This window comes from Leopardus geoffroyi, chromosome X (assembly GCF_018350155.1).
Source record: "Leopardus geoffroyi isolate Oge1 chromosome X, O.geoffroyi_Oge1_pat1.0, whole genome shotgun sequence".
NCBI lineage: Eukaryota > Metazoa > Chordata > Mammalia > Carnivora > Felidae > Leopardus > Leopardus geoffroyi.
The window spans coordinates 87,847,295-87,871,211 of record NC_059343.1 but is presented as its reverse complement, the minus strand read 5'-3'; the positions used below and the strand labels follow the sequence as shown (position 1 = coordinate 87,871,211).

Here is a 23,917-nt window from a genome sequence, read left to right as displayed (position 1 = left end):
CAGAAGACCATGGGGAAGGGGAAGGGGGGGAAGTTATAGAGAGGGAGGGAGGCAAACCATAAGAGACTCTTAAATACTGAGAACAAACTGAGGGTTGATGGGGAGTGGGGGAGAGGGGAATGTGGGTGATGGACATTGAGGAGGGCACCTGTTGGGATGAGCACTGGGTGTTGTATGGAAACCAATTTGACAATAAATTATATTAAAAAATAAATTAAAAAAATATAAAAACGTGCTGTCAGATTAAAAAAATAAAAAATTAAAACTGTTGGGCTAGATTAATGACCTTCAAACTTTAAAATGCATGACAATTACCTGAGAAACTTGTTAAAACACTGAACTCCCTGGACCCATTCCTTGATTCAGTCGAGGCCAGACTTAGGAATCTGCAGTTTAACAAGTTCCCTGGGTTCTTTTGTTGCATGTGGTCTGTAGCCCATATTTTCAGAAATACTGGGCTGGAGTTTGAATTATAGTTTGAGGTTATGTTCAAGAAGTTTCAAGATAGTGGTCCTCTCTGGACAGATCAATGTCAATCCTTCACTCTGCATAGAAAATATCTGCCAATAGAATAATTTTGTTTTTGTATGTACTTCATACAGAGAAGTATGAAAATAGGCCACATCAGAAACAGGTCTATTCCTTTCCTGTTATAATACATCTCCATTGCCTCTCCATTGTTTCTTACCTAAGTCTCTACAACAACCTCTAACTGGTCTTCAAACCATCAGTATCAGCCTCCCATTCATTCTTCTCACAGCTACCAGACAAATTTTTCTAAAAGGGAAAAATATTCATATTGTTCCTTTGCTAAAGGCCCTTAAAGAGCTCCATTTCACCTACAGAATAAAGTTCAACCTTTTATAAGATCTTGACCCATCTGGGTTAGGTATTGTTTTCACACTGTCTAGTGCAGACTTCCCTTGAAGTTATCTGGTTTATTTGTGTTTCACTAACTATGAACTCCTGCAGGTTAGGGACTGAGTCTTTCATCACTGTATCTACAACATCTAGCAGAGTGCCTGGCACATAATATATGTCAAATAAATGTTTGATAAAGCAACTTTAAGTATGCTATACTTAATGATAATGTGAATCTTGATTCAATCTGAAAACAAATTTATCCTTAAAGATAATTGTAGAAAACAGAGTCTAAGGTGTGCCTCCTCCCTACAGTCAAAGACCACATATCTTGACAGGGCATGTCTCCCCACAGAAAGGATGTATTATAGACACACAGATAAAAAGTTAAACACTAATTCTACTCTATAGACTTTGGGTTTAATGTGACGCTTACTGCCACAGTGCTGATCCCCCTGAAATTACCATACTGGCAGAGTAGTGCTAGTGGTGGCAATAATCCCTCTCCAACCTGGGGCTTGACTATGCCTCAGTTTCCCACTTAAATTCAAGAGCTAGGACAGGTGCCATTTCAGCTCCAAGCTCAAGTTAGAACACAGTCATCCTGGCTCACTAGGAGACTGGTAATTTAGACGCTTATGAGGAGGTTCAGAGGATATAAAAGAGAAGTCTTAAAACACTTGGAAGAGGTTGAATGTCTACACACCACTTGGAAGAGGCTGAATGTCTACACAACTCTAAATTTGTGCTGATACTGAGGAAAAGAAAATAAGATATGCTATTACAAGGCCATGTACAAATTGTAGCATACATGTTATCTAATTAATAGGGTATTCTGTAATTGTATTAAAATTTTTATGCTAAAGGTCTATGGTCATAGTTTTTGTTTTGGGGTAGCAAGGTTTCTAGAAAGCAAATTCAACATTTGTTGTTGCTATATATTAATGTTTTCTGGAGGAATGTCAGTCGGTAAACTCTATAACATCAATGTACTTATTCAATCCTTTGGGATAATAAATTGTGCAATATCCAGAGCTGTTCAGAATCTGATAAGAATATTTGATGGTGCAAGGTGAAGCAACTACTGACTAGCAACATATACACAACAGGCTAATAACAATTAGAACGATATTTGTTGGGCAGTGTAAAAAGATAAACAGGAGATTTAGGGGTTTGAGGCAAAGAAAACTTATACAAATGAACATAAGAAATTTTGGTGACCCTTTGTCCTTGTGTTAATCAGTTCTGTTTTCCTATAACACGAGACCTTGGGAAGGAGAATTCCAGTGAACAAAATGTTGCTGTATCCAGGGGGAAAACATGAGCACAAAAGCAAGCCATAGCCTAGACCTACAATGAAATTGGGACATGGTCTGTACCACTTGCCACTTTACCTTCAACCTTTCAGACCAGGTGAAACTGGTCCAAGAATATATGGAAGGGACATGCACTTTGTACCTTAAATACTTTCAAACTCTAGCGAGTGCCATTTTTGTATAGATCTAAAAGCCCCATCTATTCTTTTTAATGTTTATTTTGAGAGAGAGAGAGAGTGCTAGAGTGTGAGTGCACGTGAGCGGGGGAGGGGAAGGGGGGCTGGGAGGAGAGGGGGGAGAGGGAAAGAGAAGAGAGGGAGAGAGAGGGAGAGGGGGAGAGAGGTTGAGAGAGAGAGAGAGAGAGAGAGAGAGAATCCCAAGCAGGCTTACACTGCCAGTGCAGAGCCCATGAGGGGCTCGAACTCACAAACCTTGAGATCATGACCTGAGCAGAGATCAAGAGTTGGTAGCTTAATGGACTGAGCCACCCAGGTGCCTAAAAGCCCCAACTAAGTTGATATTTCAATGTCAGACTAAAATGTCCTTAGTTAAAAAAATGCAATAAGGCCTGGAAAGATGAGGTCCCCGGAAGGAAAGGACCATGTCATTGTTTATCTTTAGCTATTCCCTTCTCACTCTTCTACTACCACAGCATCCAGTACAGTGCTGGGCATAAAGGGTATTCAAATTTTTGCTGAATTTGGAACTTTTTGTACGCATTCTCTTCAGGTATAGATTGTAATAGGGGGATTACATTGGAAAATTCATTAATCATTAAAATTAGGAACAACATTGTGTTTAGGGATAAGGTATTCATTTTGATCTGGCCATAAGAACCCAAGGGTACAAAAGTTACAGGTGTCCCATTAGTATTCTATGAGGTATCTGGATTAGAGAAAAAGAGAATTTGGTACGCCTCTGCAGAAATTTTCGTATCATTTAGTATAAAAAAATTCATAAATAAGAACAGTGTACTAACTGAGAATATTAAATTTCCTCCTGTATGAAGTATTACAAAAGTTAACTTTTGTACTAAGGTCCACACACTAAATATAAAAACAAACATAAGGGGCGCCTGAGTGGCTCAGTCTGTTAAGCGTTGAGCTTCGGCTCAGGTCATGATCTCCTGGTTCTTGAGTTTGAGCTCCCTGACTCTGTGCTAACAGCTCAGAGCCTGGAGCCTGCTTTGGATTCTGTGTCTCCCCTTTCTCTCTGCCCCTCCCCTGCTCATGCCTGTCTCTCTCTCTCTTTAAAATAAACATTAAAAAAGATTTTTTTTAATAAACATAAACCGGTCTTCCTTGTGATTTTATACTTTCACAATAAATTGTTTCTGAAAGTCAATAAGAAAAATAAATCTAGCCTGTAAAACTACACTTTGAAGTTACATTAGCTTGATATAAAAAGTACCACATTAGTACAAAGAAATATAACTAAAATGCTTGTTATCACAGTCAAAAACATTCTGTTCTTATCATAGTGAGATAACTAGTTCCTTGACATTGACAACAGATACAGTTAAAGCCTGAGGCCAGTCTGAAAATGAGGCAGGAGCAGGGAAGGAAAGAGAAGCTATCAAGTGCATGGTAATCAGTGTTTTCCAAATTCTATTTCAGGTGTTAAGTATTTTAAGAGAAAATGAGTTCTATAGATAAACAAATTTAGAAAATATTTCATTTAACAGTGTTGAACAGTACTTCTTTAGCATATCAGAGGCTCTGAGAAGCCCTGCAGTGATATGCATTGTCAATCTCCAAAAAAAAGTGCTATAGATGAGGGTGAGGAGGTGGTTAAAATATCCTTTAATGAACCAGGCTGTATACTTAGTGCTTTGTATATTATCTGATTTATCCCTCACAATAACCCTATGAGGTAGGTACAGTTATTACCATCACCCCCCTCCCCCCACATTCTATAGACGAAAAAACTGAGTCTTCAAGAGGTTAATTTGGCCAAGGTTATAAAGCTATTACACTACAGTGTTGGGATTCAAATCAAAATCCATCTGATTCCTAAATCCCCTCTCTTTATCACTGTGCCATCAAAAGGTCCACAGCTATTTCTATTGTTAGGGATGAACATCTTGATTTTAAGGAGTTGTTGCTCCTTAAAATGAAAATGCACATGGAGAAGAACAAGATAGTTGTTTTAGTTTCTTGATTATGTGATTTCTCCCTGAATTTCTCAAAACCAGCCCAGAAAACCAGAAATTTGGATGGCATGGTTTTTTTCCCTGCTTTTACATCTAAAACAATTACATATCTCAAAATGTAGTAGGGAACAGCTGTAATAACCAAAGGAGAAACAGCACGTTTAGTAATAAAAAATGTTAGCAAAAGATTCAAGAGAACATTTGCTAAATGCCCACTCCATGACAAACACTTTATTTACAACATCACAGAAAATGGGCATTATTATTCCACTTTTTATGAACAAGATAAATGAAGTCCAGGTTTCACAACTCGTCCAAGATTACATATTTATTAGTTGGTAGAACTAAAATCAAGCTAAGCAGTCAGACTCAAGGACACCCATTCTTCCACTGTAATATGCTATCTCTCAATTTCAAATAGACCACATTCATCTTTGGTACGATATACTGAAATAAAAATAGAGCAATCATGTAGATTTCCTTATCATCAAAGAATAATCCGCTTGTCTTTAATTACATTACTCAAGGTAAATCAATATGCTCCTCTTCATCAGTTCAACCAAAAGGCATCAGTCAAATAGGAACAGCAAAAAGGGTTGGAGGTTGGGGGATTAGGGTAAGGGAGGTGACTGGTGAGCTGGCACTAGCCAGTTTTGGTCTCTCTTAAACATCCTGTCCTCTTGCCAAAATGAAATGATGGTGGTGGAAAACAGGAATTTGAAATACCATTACAACTCAAATCATTTTGGGGCGATGTTAAATATAGGTTGCTCATAGATCTATGAATGACAACCGCAATATAATCACATTTTCTAGCCTTCATCTAAATGCCTGTTGAAATCCTCTACAATGAGAAAAGATGTACCAACTTGAAAATGTATTAATGGCTAACTGATTTACAAATCAGTTACGTTCTTAAAACTTTCACGAACATTACAAATGCTATTAAAATAAGCCAACTTCTGAGATCACCATAGGTTAGGAAAACAAAATGCAGAGTCCTCAAGGTGAAACACACAGAAAAGGTGAGGTAAAGCTTGAATCGACATTACAAAGACACTAAATAAGCAGAGAAAATTCTAAACCAGCATAATCAGGAATAATATAATAAAGTATATTTCACCAGGCTATCATTATGAACAAAAGCTACAAAGGTAACCCTAGTGGGTTGTGTTTCACCTATTCACTTGTAAGTCAGCTGTTGGGAAGTAAAGGCAGCATATTTTCCCATAGTAATGTGCTAAACAGTGTTTGGGTTCCCAAATGAGCCTACAAATGATTACATGTGAAAGGTGTTGAGAACTAAAAACTGCAAAGCAAATTATGAAGTATTATTTAGCCCATACTTGTAATAAAACTTTTCAGGAAGCAGGATCACTGGAATAACTAAAGCAAAACAAACAAAAGCACTTCAAACTTATCTTAAATACCAGGACATAAGAAAATACATATATATTCAGGAGGATTACATGGCTAATGGGTGGTTTTTGTGGAGATTGTGGGAGTAAGTTATGGACACATTCAAAGTTGTTAAATACGAGAGCGCTGACTTGTTATGTTAAATTTCACTTCAAAAGAAGTGGAACCCCACAGAAAGAAGCTCAGATTTTTTAAAAAAGAACATGGGGCTCCAAGAGGGTGTGAGGGTATGTGTGTAACATTATCTAAGGTAAAATTAATCATGCTATGAAAGGCAGGGGAAGAGGGTGGAAACGTAGGATACAAAATCTGCTCTTAGAAGGAAAGAAGTGGTGCAGAAGGCACCCCTGAATAGGAGTTTCTGTGCAAACTGCCAACTGGTAGAGTTTTGTATAGTGGGCTATCATTTCAAGGGACATGCTAATTTTAAAAACAAGTAATTCGATTTTAATGATGTCTTAAATATCATCTTGATTGAGCTTGTATGTTCTGCATATCATTAATAAGGTGTAACATAAGAATATTATGATTCTCCTCTGCCCTTACTCTAATAAATTTTCCTCTTTCCTAGAATGACAAAAACTACTGTCATCAGATGAACCCAGTGTGTCATAAATGAAAATTGCCAATATATTTGATTCTTCATACAAAACTGTTAAACTTAGCACTATTAAGTACTGACAAGAACAGATATTGAAGGGGGCAAGTGAGGGGAAGCAGGATTCTCATGGGAAATAAGCAAAAATACCAAGAAAGGTAAGAGGTGGGTATGTGCGTAAGGGGGGAAAGAAAAAATATATGTAAATAGTGATATGAAGGGTAAAGAGAAATTTTTCACATTAAAATAGGAAAAAATTAGTCTTTAAAGTTCTTTAGTGTTCAAGGTTCATTTTACATATGAAGAAACCACTTAGTGTTAACAAGAAAGGATGACATTAACAATCATACAGGTTAGATATATTCAAAAGGCCAAAACAATTCTTTAAATTCTCCTAATAGTCTGTAAATCATTTCTATTATCAGATATGATTTGTTCCTGTTGTTGCTATAGTCACATTATTAATGCTTCCTTTACGATTTATCAATGGTATAGGAATATTTTGGGTTTTTAAAAAATAACAGGGGCGCCTGGGTGGCTCAGTCGGTTAAACATCCAACTTAGGCTCAGGTCATGATCTCACAGTTCGTGAGTGCAAGCCCCACATTGGGCTGTGTGCTGACAGTTCAGAGCCTGGAGCCTGCTTTGGATTCTGTGTCTCCCTCTCTCTCTGCCCCTCCTCCTCTCATACTCTGTCTCTGTCAAAAAATAAATAAACATACAAAATTTTTTTTTAAAGAATGGATTTTTTTCTGATTACAAGTATAAGACATACTCATTATAGGAAATTCAGAAAATACAGAAAAACATAATGAAAAGAACAATAATCACCCATAATTTTACCAACCAGAAATAACCAACATTAACATTTTGGTGTATTTTCTTCTTAAAAGCTAAGACTTTTTATTAGTTGAAGGCAGCATTTAATTAACTAAGCTACTTCAACATTTTATCTGAAATGATAAATGTCTTGAGAAACACACACATCAACAAGGGAGTTCTAGACCATCTTCTTTCAAAAAAGCAAAAATAAATAGGGTTAACTCAAAATCACTGATTTGTATCTAACTTAAGTATTCAAGCATTAAAACCAAGTAAATCACGACTAGGTCCTGATCCTAACAGCCTCCATGATGTCAGGCATGAATCACCAAACTTTCTTTTCAAAAGAAATGAATACTATAATAAGTCTATGGGTAAATTCAAGCAGCAAGTATATGCCATGATATATAGAAAGACATGCACATACAGCAGAAAGAGAAAAAAAGAACAGGAAATACAATAATAACAAAGAGCCCTTGTACTCTGCTTTGCTCATAGGGCTCCAAAGTGGGTGTTCACAGTAAAATGTGGCAACTCTGAACTGGCTTGGTAACTGCATCAAAAAGTGCATGTACTCTGTGCTTGGAAATAACTCCCTACACTATATAGCTGAGGAGCGTCACAGTTAACTAGCTCCGGAGCAGTGAAAGAGAGCGTTTCTGTGGGTGACTGAGTTCCTACCACATGCTGCAAGAGGTCACTCCCTGAAGAGACAAAGTTCAAAAATTCTTCATCTTGGGGAGTGAGGTAGTCTTCTAGGGTTCTGGTACTGTTCTGTTTCTTGATCTAGGCTCTGGCTACACAGGCATGTTTACTTTGGGAAAATTCACTGAGCTATATACTAATGATTTCTGTACCTCATTGGTATGTATGTTATACTTCAACAAAATTTACATATACAAAAAATTCTTTGTCCCTAAGATAATATTTGTGGTACCCTATCAAGTAAACTCTGGGGAAAACCCCAACCAATAATTTACAGTTCAGTGGTCGTCATGAAAACGAAAAGCGATCTTAGCCAATGAGGTGCTACTTCACCAAGCAACAAGGAAATTAATTAGGTGCAAAACTCATTTGTGACAAAGACATCACCGATAGGAATATTATGGGGAGAAGAGAAACTAAAGGTACAAATGGTGATCAAACCTTTCAAAATACCAAGTACACAATAGGTAATGCATATGGGTTAGACCAGATCACGTTTATGGCCAGAAGTATATATATTTACATAAATCTCTATAGAGCATATTTTTGCTTAAAAAAATTTTTTTAACATTTATTCATTTTTGAGAGACAGAGAGTGACAAAGCGTGAGTGGGAGAGGGACAGAGAGAGAGAGGGAGACATAGAATCCGAAGCAGGCTCCAGGCTCTGAGCTGTCAGCACAGAGCCTGATGCGGGGCTTGAACCCATGGACTGCAAGATCATGACCTGAGCTGAAGTCTGATGTTTAACAGACTGAGCCACCCAGGTGCCCCATTTTTTAAATGTACCAATTCATAATCCTCCCTGTCACCATTTCAGCACTTCCTTTCTGCCAGTTAATGAAAGAGAAGCTCGATCCCTACCCCCCTCAAAACTTACCCCATTCAACTTGTAAGGGAATCCTCTATTTTTAATTACATAGGGAAATGCTTACAATAACAAGCTGGATACAAAACTGTACATACAATATATAATTATAATTCTTTAAATATATATACAGAGCAAAAGAAGAAAATAACAAAAATACCCCAAAATGATAAAATGCTTCTATTTATGGATTTTTATATTTTCCTTTAAATTTTATTTTCTTAATACATTAATACTCATAAAAAATAACCATTATGATAAAAGTAGGATATAAAACCCTATCTACACATGAAAAAGAAACATGAAGGAATATTAATGGTATTGTGGAATTATGCATAGTTTTTTAAAAAATTTTTTAGAGTTTATTTATTATTGAGAGACAGAAAGAGACAGAGCATGAGCAGGGGAGGCGCAGAGAGAGAGGGAGACACAGAATCTAAAGCAGGCTCCAGGCTCTGAGCTGTCAGCACAGAGCCCGACATGGGGCTCGAACCCACCAACTGTGAGATCATGACCTGAGCTGAAGTCAGATGCTCAACAGACTAAGCCACCCAGGCACCCCAGGAATTATGCATAGTTTTTAGTTTTATGATTTTCTGTGTTTTCCAAGTTTTCTGCAAGAAGCAGGATTAACTTCATAATCAGAAATAACAGAAAATGTCTTTGATACTCTGTTTATTACATTTAAGGCTGGGAACAGATTAAATATGGCATTCTGTAGGAGATAACACATCTTCCAGGGACTGAGGGGGGCATGGAGTTCTTTATGTGCTTAGAAAAACAATATCTGAGGTGCCTGGCTGGCTAAGTCGGAGAACATGTGACTTTTGATCTTGGGTTGTGAGTTTGAGCCCCACATTCAGTGCAGATTACTTAAAAATAAAATCTTAGGGGCGCCTGGGTGGTGCAGTCGGTTAAGCGTCCGACTTCAGCCAGGTCATGATCTCGCTGTCTGTGAGTTCGAGCCCCGCATCAGGCTCTGGGCTGATGGCTCAGAGCCTGGAGCCTGTTTCCGATTCTGTGTCTCCCTCTCTCTCTGCCCCTCCCCCGTTCATGCTCTGTCTCTCTCTGTCCCAAAAATAAATAAACGTTGAAAAAAAAATTAAAAAAAAAATAAAAATAAAAATAAAATCTTAAAAAAAATAATTTGCTGATCAAGCTATTTTTTAAAGGTTTTTATGTAATGGAATTCCACATATCACCAACAAATTCAGTGGAAGCATTTTAAGTGGAGACATAAATTGAATGCTGGTGTAAATCAAGCTTTTAAAACAAAACAAAAAAACAGAACAGGGAAAGTTCAATGTAAATACTCATTCTCACTATCTCTTTGTTACATAAGTCATTTTGCCATTAAAAACACATAAACCATACTTATGACCCAAGCTCAGCAACCTGGAGAGTGAGGATGGACAACCAGAACAGATGACAGGGTATGTGGAATCCAATGACGAGAGCAGAAGTTGCAACTTTCTGTTGTATTTCCATAAAATCAATCTCTAACAATTTTTATGAAATAATGGAATACAGAACAATGAAATCATTACTTGTTCACTGTCTTTTCCTTTAAAATGCAGAATGTTTGTGTTCATAACTCTCTCTCACGGTGCTTGGAACAGAGTAGGCACTCAGTAAACATACATTGAGTGAATAAACTAGCGAAGGCATAAAAAAATAAAAAATTAATAAAAACCCATTAATTGGCCCATGATGGTGATTACCATAGAAATTAAGGAGCCTGCAATCTGGAAGAATTTGTACACTCTTATTCCTCCTAATTTACCTTAATTATTTTGTATATTCAGGTAAGAAGCATAGTATGCACACAATATATCCTTGATAAATGCTCAATGAATTGGATTTCAATCCCCTTCCCCACTAGATACTTTTCTAATGAATCTTATGACCCTCTGGCATTCTTTTCATTCTTGGGTATTTTTTTTTTCATTCTTGGGTATTTAAAACAACTCGACAAGCATTTTCAGAGCACACACAGTACAAAGGTTCCCATGAGGAATATGAAAATAAAATATTAAAATAACTACAATCCAGTAGGAAGGTAAAACATATAAACACATAACTACCAGTAAAATGCAAAAAGTACTATAAGACACGGAATGCCATGGGAGCTAAAACAAAAGGATTATTTTGTTTTTGGTGTGGACTGTGGTGGGAAGAGTAAAGGAAGGAATTGACAAAGGCTTCAAAGATGAGACATTTGTGTTGGGTTTTGAAGGATGGGTAAGTTTTTGGCAAGCAGAGCTGGGAAAAAAAGGGTATAGAGGCAAAAGAGAAGTACAAACAAAGGAATGATAATGGGAAAGGACAGAGGGCATTTAGGGATCAACATGAGAGAAGAGGTACATAAAGCTTTGAAAGTATGTTGGGACCAGATTAAGAGTCTTGTATCCCATGCTGGGAAATGGAGTGTAAAATTTGTAAGCAATGGCTTTTCACACAATGGCATAGATGCGATCAGAGCTGTATTCCAGCGGCAATGTGGAAGATCTAGAAGGAAGAAACAACCGATCAGTGGCAGGGAGAACAATTAGGAGGCTAAGCATTTCTTCCTATGAGAAGACACAGGAACTAAAAGCAGGGTAATAACAGTTGCAAGGGAGAATGGGACATATGTGAGATTTAAAGTGATAGAATCAATTGGATGTGGCATTTACTGGAGGCAAGGGTGGTGGTGGCCCGGGTGTGAACACCAGGAAGAAGAGGTGTTAGATGAATGAATTAATAAAACAAACAAAATGAAAACAAAAGAGAGATAAGAGAAGTAAAAGACAGCTTGGGAGAATTTCAGAGCAGTGGTCAACAGTGTTAAATATGGTACAGCAGAAATATCAAAAAGGATGTATCTAGAAATGGATTTTGAAATGGTTCTTTACATTGGTAAACCATCACCACCCAGTCTCTTTTCATCCTCTTTTGAACCTCTCTATTGAAAAAAGGTTCTCTTCAAAGTCAACATCCTAGGAAAAAAGCAGAATAAAAATTAAATGTCAAGTGGTTGAGAAGGGATTGGGTGGTGATAAATCAGTATAAAATATTATCTTGAAGTCCTTTGTGAATGAAAAGATTGGTAGCTTGAGGGTGGTAGAAATAGTTATTTGAAAAAAGAATGACAAACACAGGTGGGCCCAAAGATGACTTTCTCGTGAAGAATTCAGTCTACTCACCCTATTCCTAAAGTGTGAAAGTTAGGATTCCAAGTAATGTGGATTTAGTACTCTAGGCTATTCATTTTCAAAGTATGTACTACAAACATCAGACTCCATTTTTGTTTTCTAAAATACATTTATTTAACTATCTTGATCGTGATAAAAAAATATTTCAGGAGCTTCCTTATATGCCAGGCACTGTGTTAAATACTGTATTTGTATTATCTCATTTAATCCCAGCAACTTTATGAGGAAAGTGTATTATTAAGACCATCCTAAACAGGAGAAAACAGGCACATAGAAAAGTAAAATAACTGGCCTAAGATTTTTAAAATACAGGAAGTCCCTGACTTAGTAATAGATAGACTCAATGGCTGTATCAAAGCAAAACGCATTCAGTAGAAACTTTGGATTTGGAATGTTGATCTTTTCTGGGGCTAGCAATATGCAGTAGTGAGGCCAGCAGTGATGCTGGGCAGCGGCAGCGACCTGGCACTCCCAGCCAGCCATGGGGTCGTGAGGGTAAACAATCTACATTTACATCCATTCTGTACCATACAACTATTCTGTTTTTCACTATCTGTACAGTATTCAACCAATTACATGAGATAGCCACATTTTATTATAAAACAGGCTTGGTGTTAGATGCCTTTGCCCAACTGTAGGCTAAGGGAGGTGTTCTAAGCATGTTTAAGGTAGGCTACACTAAACTATGATGTTTGGTAGGTTAGGTGTATTAAGTGCATTTTCGACTTACTGATATTTTCAATTTATGATGGGGTAATCAGAGGTGTAACCCCATCCTAAGTTGACCAAAATCTGACCAAAAATCTGAAGTGGCAGAGCCCAACCTGTTAATATGTTCTACTGTCTTTCAACAATGTATACAAGCAATTGTTTTATACATCTCATTGGAGACCACCAAATCATTAACTTAAACTGCTTGGTTCATTCACTTTTTTCCAACCCTCAGGAATAACACTTACCCTGTCATGCCTTGGAATATGTTTCAAGTTCCCATAAATGTGTCATGGATTATGAAGGTTGTAGCACTGCTCAGGTCTTTCAATTAATTCATGCCTGCACATGTTTACTCGAGGAAAATTGTACAAGCAGGTACCTACAGCACTTCAACCCGTGGGCTGTGCTCAATTAGACAGCATGCAAGGTTCAGGCCCATCTGCCCAGCAAAAGCAGAACAGTCAGTTGCACAATAACATGTGTAACGTGTCTCATCATGACAATCCTACATTTTACATGGCTTTAGTGCTTACTCTAAGTTTTGGCTGCTTATCTCATTTTCATATTTAAGATAAAGATATATGAATAGTGATTAACCTTGGAAACCAAAATTTTCTCCTAATTCCCTTCCAGAACTCTGGATCAATGTGGTTGAAAAATATCCAGAGACTGTAAGACAAGCTGTTAATAAACATCTATCATTTGCAAGTATTTATCTGTGTAAATCAGGATTTTTCTGGATACTTTGCAACCCAAAACAATAGACAGAAATAAACTGCATGGGTTGATGCAAGGCTATGACTACCTTTTGTGAAATTTCGGTATACATAAAAACAGCCTCATTTTCCTGACTGATTGCTCTTTATATAGTGGAGTTCCTCTACAATAAACAAAAGTGTTAAAGCAACTGCTCTAAACCAGTTAGTTCTGTTACTTGAAACAAATGGGTCTTCATGTTCCCAGGACTGTGATAGGGGAGAGTATGGATGTTCATCCTAAATTCAAAAGGCAAACAATTCAAGCACTCCTGTGAGAATGGCTAAAGAGAGGTTTCATAAACAAAGACAAAAGCAATGGCTTTTCCACATTTGGTGGCCCTTGGGTAATTCAAGACAATACATACTGAGTTAATCAACATTTAAACCTCAGTGCTACCTCTTTGCCACTAAGATCCCAGATAAGTTGTTTCTGACCAGAGATTACAATGAACCCTAGCCTAGGCTAACTCTCAGGAATGAGCAAAGCAAACAATACAAAACTTTGGGAGCAAATATTCAACAACACACGTGCATGAAATGCAAAGTGATTTTGTCCCCTGTGTTGAAAAGAAGTTTCTTGAGGCATTCATGGAAGAAATGTGATTCTATACTTCAAGTAACTAGCTAGCTTTTTATGGCTAGTTAGCCTAGTGGTAAAATTTGCTGTAGTTATCATCTCAGTAGTAAAATTTTTAAGTCTCAAAATACCTTTCTGAGTGTCACTTAATTAAGTGCTCAATATTTAGGCCTTTATTTCTAGACAGTATCTTGAAATAAAACAGCCATGATTCTATTTAAACTGACAGCTGCATAAGCATCTATTTGTATGTTTTCTGCATCTTGCTGGCTTTAACCTACTGTAATAACCAACTTTAATTGAGTGTGATTATTATCTGCTAGGTGGTTTACATATATTATCCTTAATCCTAGCAACGTAGGGGCACCTGGGTGGCTCAGTCGGTAAAGCATCCAACTTCAGCTCAGGTCACCACCTCATGTTTCCTGGGTTCAAGCCCCGCACCAGGCTCTGTGCTGACAGCTCAGACCCTGGAGCCTGCTTCAGATTCTGTGTCTCCTTTGCTCTCTGCCCCTCCCCCACTCACACTCTGTCTCCCTCTCTCTCAAAAATCAATACACATTAAAAAAGTTTTTCAAATTACAAAAAAAAGAAGAAAACAATCCCAGCAACATAAGTATCTCCATCTTACAGATGCAGAAACTGAGACTCAGTAAAGTTACAGAACCTGATCAAGGGTACAAAGCTATTGTGTGCTAAATCCAGAATTTGACACCCGTTCTTGACTATGATGCCTGTGCTTTTTGTAGTACACCATATTGTCTCTGAATAGCATATAAGTAAGATGTATGTAGACTGCTTGGCACTTAGTGGGAGCTCAACAAAAATTAATTTTAGTGTCCCTTAAAACTATCACATAAATATAAGCTTCCATCCTTAACAGAAAGTAGGATAAAAGTGATCTAAATAGGAACTGTCTTATTAAAGAGTACTCTTCAATTTCAAATCATTCATGCAAACGAATCTCATTTGGAAGAGACAAAGTTAAACTTTTGCATTTAGATAGCCAATTGAAACTTAAGGACTTTAAAATTTACCAAATCTTTATTCTTCATTTTTATTAGACTTTAAAACATAATTTCATTCTAATCAATGACTTATCAACCAGGAGAGATACACTTGCTCCTTTAATCAATATTAAAATCTAAGAATCGCAGCATTTTAGAGCTGGAAGGGATCTTAAGAGTTCATCTCCTTCGCTTTTGTCTCTGCACACTCTGCCAATTTGGCCTCCACCTCCTAACTCTATACTATCATTTGGCTAGTGAGTAACTTGTACAAGGTCACAAAGCTGCTAGGGGCAAAGAAGGGACTAAAAGAACTCCGATCTCCTGAGTTCCAGTTCAGTGCTCTTTCCATTTTACCACCCAACCCATGCAAGTGCTCTCTAGGGAGGGCCAAACCCACCACTTTAAGAAAAACACAAAACCTCTAGTATTGAAATAAGCAGATTCATCTCTCCAGTGACTCCTTAAAAGGCTAATCCTATCAGCTAGCCTTTACTGAAAAGGATGGTGTATTAAAACTCTTTGCAGGCGTTAGTTCATTTCATCCTCAAGGCAAACCTGTGGGAGTAGTTTTTCTTAGTTCTTTCCCTTTTGATTGATGAGGGAACACAGACTCGAAAGACTTCAAATAAGTTGCCCAAGGTCACAGGACTAGTTAGCAATGGAGCCGGAATTTAACCAAGGTCTGACTTGGGGCCCAGCTCTCGAACAACTATGATATACTGCTATTTTGTGTCTCTTCCTTTTTCTCCATTTTTTTTTCCTCTTTGTCCTTTGGGGCTTCGGATCATACATACACTGTCACTACCTAATCACAAATAGGGAGAAGGTTTCTGGAAGAATCACCCAACAGGGAAAAACTGTAACCCACACCATCTCCACAAATTGAAGACCCACCTGGACAATTTTTCCCAAAGTCTAGGCCTTTGCTATCCTCATCCACAAAGCTCTTTTTTTTTTTTAGTAACATTAATCACCTGTTTGGCCACTCAATAACCGAAATCGGATGTTTCAAAGGCAAACGAAAGCACTGACACCGACAGTTGCTTGGGACCCGAGACCCCGGGGCAGAGAAGAGCCCCCAAACTAGGCAAAGTTTCCACCCAAACTGCAATGAGGTTAACAGGGCACAGTAACACAATCTCGTGTACTTGATACTAGGAAACAGGGAGAGAAAAACTGGGAGAGAGGAGGGCAAAACCTGCCTCGGGCCTGAGGCTGTTAAACAGGAAAAAGAGTGAGGAAGGGATTTCCAGGCCGCCTGCACTCCAGTCATTTCAAAGCCAATGCCCACCACCAAAGCAGCCAACGCAAGGCACCCTTGTGGAACACCAGGAAAAGGCGACCCAAGGAGCCCAAACAGTCCTTCTCTACTTGCCAGCCTCCGCACTCCGTTGGTCTTACCCTTTTCCACCAGACAGGCACATTCTGAAGGATTTTTTTTCGCCCCACTCCCCACGCAGGGTGAGATCTCGGGAAGGAGAAGACCCTGCCTCACTTGGTAGGGACAGAAAGGGCACTCGTTTTCCCAGCGATGCAAGGGGATAAGGGAAAGACAGCACCGAGCAAAATAAGAGGAAAAAAAAAAAAAAAACTGGCCTCGGAGGGGGGTTGATGGGGCGCAATGTAGTAGCTGCACTCACCCGGGTGAGACATGGGGATGACCTCATTGCGGGTCCCCGGGAAGTTAAAGATGACGGCTCCAGACGCCCCTCTCTCGTAAGCCAGATGGATCTTGTCTGCGAAGGTGCAGCCCCCGCCGCGCTGGATGAGGGCCAACCAAGAGACCTGCACCGCGCTTCCCCAGTCCCCCGGGACCGTGGGCACCGTGAAATTCGTGTGCGGATTACAGGCGTTGAGCGACCCCGGCCCGTCGGGCGGCACCAGGACCCCGGCCACGGGCTCGAGCGGCGAATCCTGGCCGTACACGCCCTCCTCGCTCAGCTCCCACACCGTGCGGTTCACTCCGGTGTGCGGAACCCGCCAGGACACGTTGAGGTACGCGGTCCACACAGCCTCGGCCCCCCGGGAGCCGGGGGCTTGGGGACTCAGAGCAAGCAGGAAGCACCACGCCAGCAATCGGGAAAAGCCGCAGCCACCGCGGCACAAGACCCCGGCCCCGGGCGGCGGCCCCATGGCGCGCGCGCTCTGCGGTTCCCGAGGGGCCCCTGGCACGCGCCCTCCTGGCTCTCGGCGGGACCCGGCCGGGCCCAGGTGCGCGCCAGGTGGGAAGGAGGCGGAGAGGGGCCGGCACGCGCCGGAGCTAGGTGGGAGCCGCGAGGCACGTAGCGTCGGTGAAGTGGCTGCAGCAGATGCAGCTCTTCGCAGCTCCGGTCCTCGCCGCTACTGCTGCGGCCGCGTCGGGCTCTGGGGCTTTAGCTGGAAGCTCCGCCCAGAGGACTGGGGGTAGAGGTGGCTGGGAGGGAGGAAAGGACACTGCGGGATCCGCCTCTTAAAAGGGTAACAGGATGGGCAGGCTAGTTAGAGTAGGCTCTGAGGCTGTGTGGCCAGGTGTGTCGCGTCGCGTTCTAAAAAATTGACAGGCCAGGAACTATATACCATCTGCGACCGTAAAAGCTCTCCAGTAGGAGAGCCCGTTTGGGGTTGCAAGAATAGGTTTTTCACTCCAAACATTTGCCTAAAGGCCTTTTCTGGCTTAAGGTGCCAGAATGTGAAAGTACTTCTAGAAAGCGCGAATCAGAAGGGTCTGAGTTGTAGTCAAGGGAATTCGGGTGGGTGGGTGGTGTCCGGAGAGGGGGCAGGCAGGCTGTTTATTGATTCTCTAGAGGGGGAGGGGCAGGAAAAGCGCATTGTTACTTTTTTTTTTTTTTTTTTAAAGCTTTCTCCTTTCTTGCTCCAGACAAGCGTCATACTGGGTATTTCCTTCTGACGCTTACCTCGTGCTAAATAGACTGCATCAGAAGCCCCTTCTGAAAGTAATCTTAGTCCTCAGAAAAGAATTACCGTTTTCACACACATCAAAACTCTCTTCTCTCGTCTTCCACAAACAGGTTTACTCGAATCTATACATCTGCGCCATTCCTGACCTTAGCTATATAATCTTTGCCCGTTTCCCACCAACTGAAGGGAGCCTGACTCACCTTGGTGATTCATGCATGGCACTATTGCATTATGATTCCTCCTTACTTTAAGTGTACAATTTTTATCTGCCCTGTCAATTACTGCATTTAAGAGGTGCTTAAGAAATATGCATTGGACAAAAGTGAATTAATACACCTGTTGTATAACAGTTATGGATAACTTTTTACCTTGGGGAAGTTACTTCTCTGTGACTCAGTTTCCTCATCATCTGTAAAATGGGGATAGTAATATCACCTACCTCATAAAGTTGTTCAGACGATTAAATGAGTTCATACATGTAAAGCACTTAGAACAGTGCTTAGCACAGTGTAAAAAATATATCTGTTAAATACTATTATTAGTAAACAGGGTCAGGGACCCCATACCTTGTAAATAATCTTAAAGTTGTCACTCTGAGATAATAATCAGAGACAGTGATGTTCAGGATTTTCAGTTTTAGCTACATTTTCATTTCAAAGAGACAATTCACTTTATCCAGCCCAGCATTTGTTAAATTCCCAGTCACACTCCCCTCCGTCCCTGGCCCAACATTTACTTAACCAATATTAATTCCAAAGATTAAGCAATGGGACAATTTTTCACTTGATACTCTCATGGCTTGAGACAAACCTAAGGGAAAATTCACACCATAACTAAACAGCACTAGAATCCAAATTAAATGGGCAAATCTGTGAAACATGAACCCTATTATATTAAAAGGAACATAAGAGATCAAAGTGGGTATGTGAGGCCAACAGCATGACACCCCCAACTACGGATGATGTTTATCTCTGAGATAAAAATTACCTACAGAAAAAGGAAAGGGTAGAATCGACCATCTCTAAGAAATAGTACAATTCTAGAAATTGTCTGAATTTGTTGAAGAACACACAAAATTCAATAACGATTACCTGTGTGGCAATCGACTATGTTGTACTTTAAAGAAACAATGTATTTAAAATTAAAGAGATCTTTGGGGCACCTGGGTGGCTCAGTGGGTTAAGCATCGGACTCCGGCTCAGGTCATGATCTCATGATTGGTGAGTTCGAGCCATGATTGGTGAGCTTTGGATTCTGTGTCTCCCTCTCTTTCTGTTTCTCCCATGCTAGCACTCTGTCTCTCTCTCTCTCTCAAAAATAAATAAAGATTAAAAAAAATAAAGAGATCTTTTATAAGGCATCTACAAAAATGAAGTTTGGAGAGACATTTGTTAATATTCATTCTTAAACAAGTATTTCTTGCACATCTACTATATGCCAGCCCTCAACTAAGCACTGGGGTAAAAAGGAAAAAAAGCAAATAAGACATTAACTCTGCTCTCAAAAAATTCATAAATTAGTTTCAATGGGACAAACAAGCAAACTTATTATTGCAGTATAGAGAGCTATATGTGTATAGTGTGAGTGCTGTGACAGAGGTGTGCACAGGGCAGTAACGGGTAATAGAGAAGAGGAACCTAACCCAGGCTGGGAAGTAAGGAAAAGCTGCCCACAGGAGGTGACACCTGTCCATGATGAGTTTGAGAGGGTTAGCCTTCCTAGGCAGAAAACAATACAAGGAATGCGCTGAGGCATGAAACTGAAAATGTTGGGAGACAAAATGTACTACAGGCTCTATAAACACAAAATGGTTGGAACCCAAGAGTACAAGACACAAAGTTCTATGGGTGCACAGAGGTCAGTTCTCGAGAGTCCTTTCATCAAAGCTGAGGAGTTTGGACTTTATCCAAAAGCAGGGAGTAATACAATCAGGGTTTACACATGGAGTAATATAATCAGCTCTGAATTTTAGAGATCATTATGGCTCCTCTGTGGATAATAGACTGGAGGGGACAAGATGAGAAGGAGTGGGCCAAGATAGAAGATTTTCAGTAGTGCTCCAGGTGAGAGAAGAAGCTGGCCCAGCCTAGACAGGTAGCAGAGATAAAGAGAGGTGGACAGATTGGAAATTTATGTTGGAGGATGAAAGAGAGGGAAGAGTTAGGGTTTGCTCTGAGGTTTTTGGCTTGAAAGACTGGATGACATTCAGTCAGGAGGATGGCCTTATTTATTTTTTTAAAGTTTATTTATTTTGAGAGAGAAAAAAAGAGAGCACGAATGGGGGAGGGGTGTAGAGAGAGAGAGAGAATCCCAAGCAGGCTCCACAGGGTCAGTGCAGAGCCCAAAGCGGGGCTTGAACTCACGAACCATTGAGATCATGGCCTGAGCCAAAGTCGGAAGCTTAAACAGACTGAGCCACCCAGGCACCCCAGAGGAGGGGTGTAAATGGGCAGAAGCGGGTGGAAGAGAGATGAGCTCAGTATAGATACATTGATTTTGAGTTGCCTATGATGTAACTAGGTAGAACCCTCCGGTGGGCAGTTGGATTTTCTGATTATTGAACACCTACCAAGTGCAAGCCACTGGAGAGGCATAGGTATACAGAGACAAAAAAAAAAAGTCCCTACCCTCAATGAGTTTACAGTTTAGTAGGAAAGTCAGAGAGGTAGACGATAACAGTACAGTTTAATAACTGTTATGACTGAGAAAAACGTAGGGTGCTATGGCAACATGGGTGTGGCTGAGTCTTTAAGAACAAATAGAGTTAATCAAGCAAAAGGGAGTAAGTATATTCAGGCATAGGCAATAATATATTACATGAAAACACCAGGAGCATTCAGGGAACTAACATTAAATAGTTAAGTATGGCTGGGATGCAAGTTGCAAAGGGAGAGCCAGGGAAAGTGAAGCTGGACAAGTAGGCTGTGCCAGAATATGAAGAGTTTAGAAAATTGTGTTAAAGAGTATGGATTCAACACATATGTGCATACAGGCACACACACACATAAAGTAAAAATGGCAAAATGATAGCAATTGTTGAGTCTAGATGGTGGGTCTATAGGTACTCACTGTACTATTTTTTTCAACTTCTATTTTTTAATTTTTAATTTTTTTTGTTTTTAGAGACAGCATGCATGAGTGGTTGAGATGGGCAGAGGGAGAGAGCTAGAATCTTTTTTTTTTAATGTTTATTTATTTTTTTAATAAATTTTTTTTTCAACGTATATTTTTATTTTTGGGACAGAGAGAGACAGAGCATGAACGGGGGAGGGGCAGAGAGAGAGGGAGACACAGAATCGGAAACAGGCTCCAGGCTCTGAGCCATCAGCCCAGAGCCTGACGCGGGGCTCGAACTCACGGACCGCGAGATCGTGACCTGGCTGAAGTCGGACGCTTAACCGACTGCGCCACCCAGGCGCCCCTAATGTTTATTTATTTTTGAGAGAGAGATTGCAAGCATCAGCAGAGAAGAGGCAGAGAGAGAGGGAGACAGAGCATCCAAAGCAAGCTCTGTGCTGATAGCAGAGAGCCCGATGCGGGGCTCAAACCCACGAACTGGGAGATCATAACCTGAGCTGAAGTTGGATGCTTAACCAACCGAGCCACCCAGATGCCAGAGAGAGAGAGAGAGAAGAATCTTAAGCAGGCTCCATGCTCAGCGTGGAGCCCGACACAGGGCTTGACCTCAGGACCCTGGAACCATGACCTGAGCCAAAGTCAAGAGTTGGACACTCAACCAGCTGAACCACCCAGGTGCCCCTTGTCTCTATGTTTTAAGCATTTTGTAATGATGTTTTAAACTGTGAATTTATATTGAAGTCAGTGGAACAAATAAATGATTATTATCATACCCAGGCTCAAATAGATCATCTGGATTGTATGAAGACAAGACAGGAGGCAGAAAGACTAGTGAGGAAGCTAACATCTGCAGCACTATTCTGGAGGTCTAGCCCAGTTGTGGAGATGGAGATATCACACTATTATAGCTTAAAGACATGTAACTGTTAAAATCATCCTATGAACTCCCCTTGCTATGAGTCCATCCTCGTCAAGCAACCTTCTTATTATCAGCTAGCTCCCCATGTAAATATGCCTATAGGGAGATAATGCACTGATCAGCAAACACTAGTATCTGGTCCACTTGGAAGTTATACTTCTCATTATAAATTAATCAGTTGGCATTCTGGCATGGATATTGGTCTCTTGTGAATTTGGTTAAATGTGAGTCAGTCCCCAAGAGCCCAGTCTCTAGTTATACTACCAATCAAATCTCAAAACCTACAAAGCTAAGAACCAGACTGCATATCATGACTGCATCAAAGTCCTTCCACTCTGTGGAGACTTGTCTGGGTAACTCTGTGGCTTTCCCCAATCATATCCCTCTGTCTGTGATTTCTTTTCAAACTGCAACAGAGCCTTGCTCCTATGAATAAGACCTATTGATCAGGAGCATCAGCATCAGCAGGGAGCTTGTGAGAAATGAAGAATTTTGGGTCCTACTCCAGACCTGCTGAGTCAGAACCTGCATTTTAACAAGATCTGCAGATGATTTGTACACATGCACACAAGTTTCAGAAGCCCTGGGGCAAACTAGGGTATTGCTGATGGGTAGCCAGCACCCAGGCTCTGCTTGAACACTCCCAGTGTCAGAGTTTACTACCTCACAGAGCATCGCATCCTGAATAGTACTACATTTTGCTTGTTGGAAAGTTCATGAAAGTGTAGTTTGACTTTGCTTCAGTCCTTTCACTTCCTCCTACCCAGCTCCTGCAAGCCCGGGTCCCTAGAGTTTCGTTGCTACTCATGGCTATATTGCCACTGCACCAGGACGTTTGCTTTGAGCAATTTTCCTGTACCAAACTTCACCTTATTCCCAACCCTCCAACCAAATGGACTAGCCATAGAAGTATTCCCTAGAAGTCCTACTGTCCGTAAGGCTAAATAACAGCTACTGCTCATTGAGCATTCGCTATGTACTGTACATGCACTATCTCATTTAATTTTTTTTTAATTTTTAATGTTTATTTTTAACAGAGAGAGAGAGAGAGACAGAGCATGAGTGGGGGAGGGGCAGAGAGAGAGGGAGACACAGAATCTGAAAGCAGCTCCAGACTCTGAGCTGTCAGCACAGAGCCTGATGCGGGGCTCGAACTCACGGACTGCAAGATCATGACCTGAGCTGAAGTCGGAAGCTCAATCGACTGAACCACCCAGGTGCCCCTATTATCTCATTTAATTTTCACAATCATCCACTATTATCCCCGTTTTCAGAAGAGGAGACCGGCTCAGAGAGAATTTACAACCTGATTGAGGTCATATAACTAGTAACAGAATCAGGATTCTAATGCAGTCCTGACTCTAAGTGTTAATAGCTGATAATGACTCCGTATCTTCCTTTTGGAGAGTGGCTTTCGCACTTTAACATGGCCTTATACCAAAATAAGTTCAAGTGAAATGTTTCTCATATGCATTTCAGGCACTGTAACCAGTGAGGGAGACACACTTGGGCCAGGAACCTTTTGGGATTTCTCAAATCCTACCATTAAGGCTAACCCTGCTAAATATTTGTATCAGCAGTAGTGAGCCAAAGGTGCCTTGAGCAGTGTGCCATCTAAATAATGAACTAATAAGCAGAGAAGCATCATGCAGAAGCAACAGCAGGGCACCATTGTGACCAGTTATGTTTCCAATCACCCTGAGTTTCTGCAGAGGTGCAGAGATGGACAACAGCATTCAGCCTTTAATATGTCTGCAAGAAATGAGACATCACATCTGGCTTCTTACCATTAAATAAATGGCAAAGCACCATCTGGGACAAATAGTGTCTTGACAACTAAGCAATGTCGTGGCTACACAGCTCATAATATAGGTGTAGGAAATGTGTAGAGAGGGGATGGCAACAATTTTCTGCTCCAGGCAGCTGTTTTGTGGACAGCAAGAGGGAATTGATGGGGGTGTGGAGAGAGTGAGCAGCCAAACAAAGCAAAAAGCCCACAATGTGATGGTGCAGCGTACTTTCAAATAAC

At 40.4% G+C, this 23,917-nt stretch overlaps 1 protein-coding gene across 2 annotated transcripts in view; it reads right to left on the bottom strand.

Annotated features, from left to right (window-relative positions):
* The window catches only part of RNF128 (ring finger protein 128), a 111,053-nt gene that overhangs the window by 42,721 nt on the left and 44,415 nt on the right, over positions 1–23,917 (bottom strand). Inside the window, exon 1 of one of the 2 annotated variants that reach the window (XM_045471286.1) lies at positions 16,634–17,366. The exons of the other annotated variant lie outside the window; for it this stretch is intronic. Coding sequence (XP_045327242.1) covers positions 16,634–17,126 — 493 coding nt within the window. The 5' untranslated portion in view covers positions 17,127–17,366. Of the gene's footprint in view, positions 1–16,633; positions 17,367–23,917 lie in introns of those variants that run through there. 2 annotated transcript variants of the gene reach the window in all.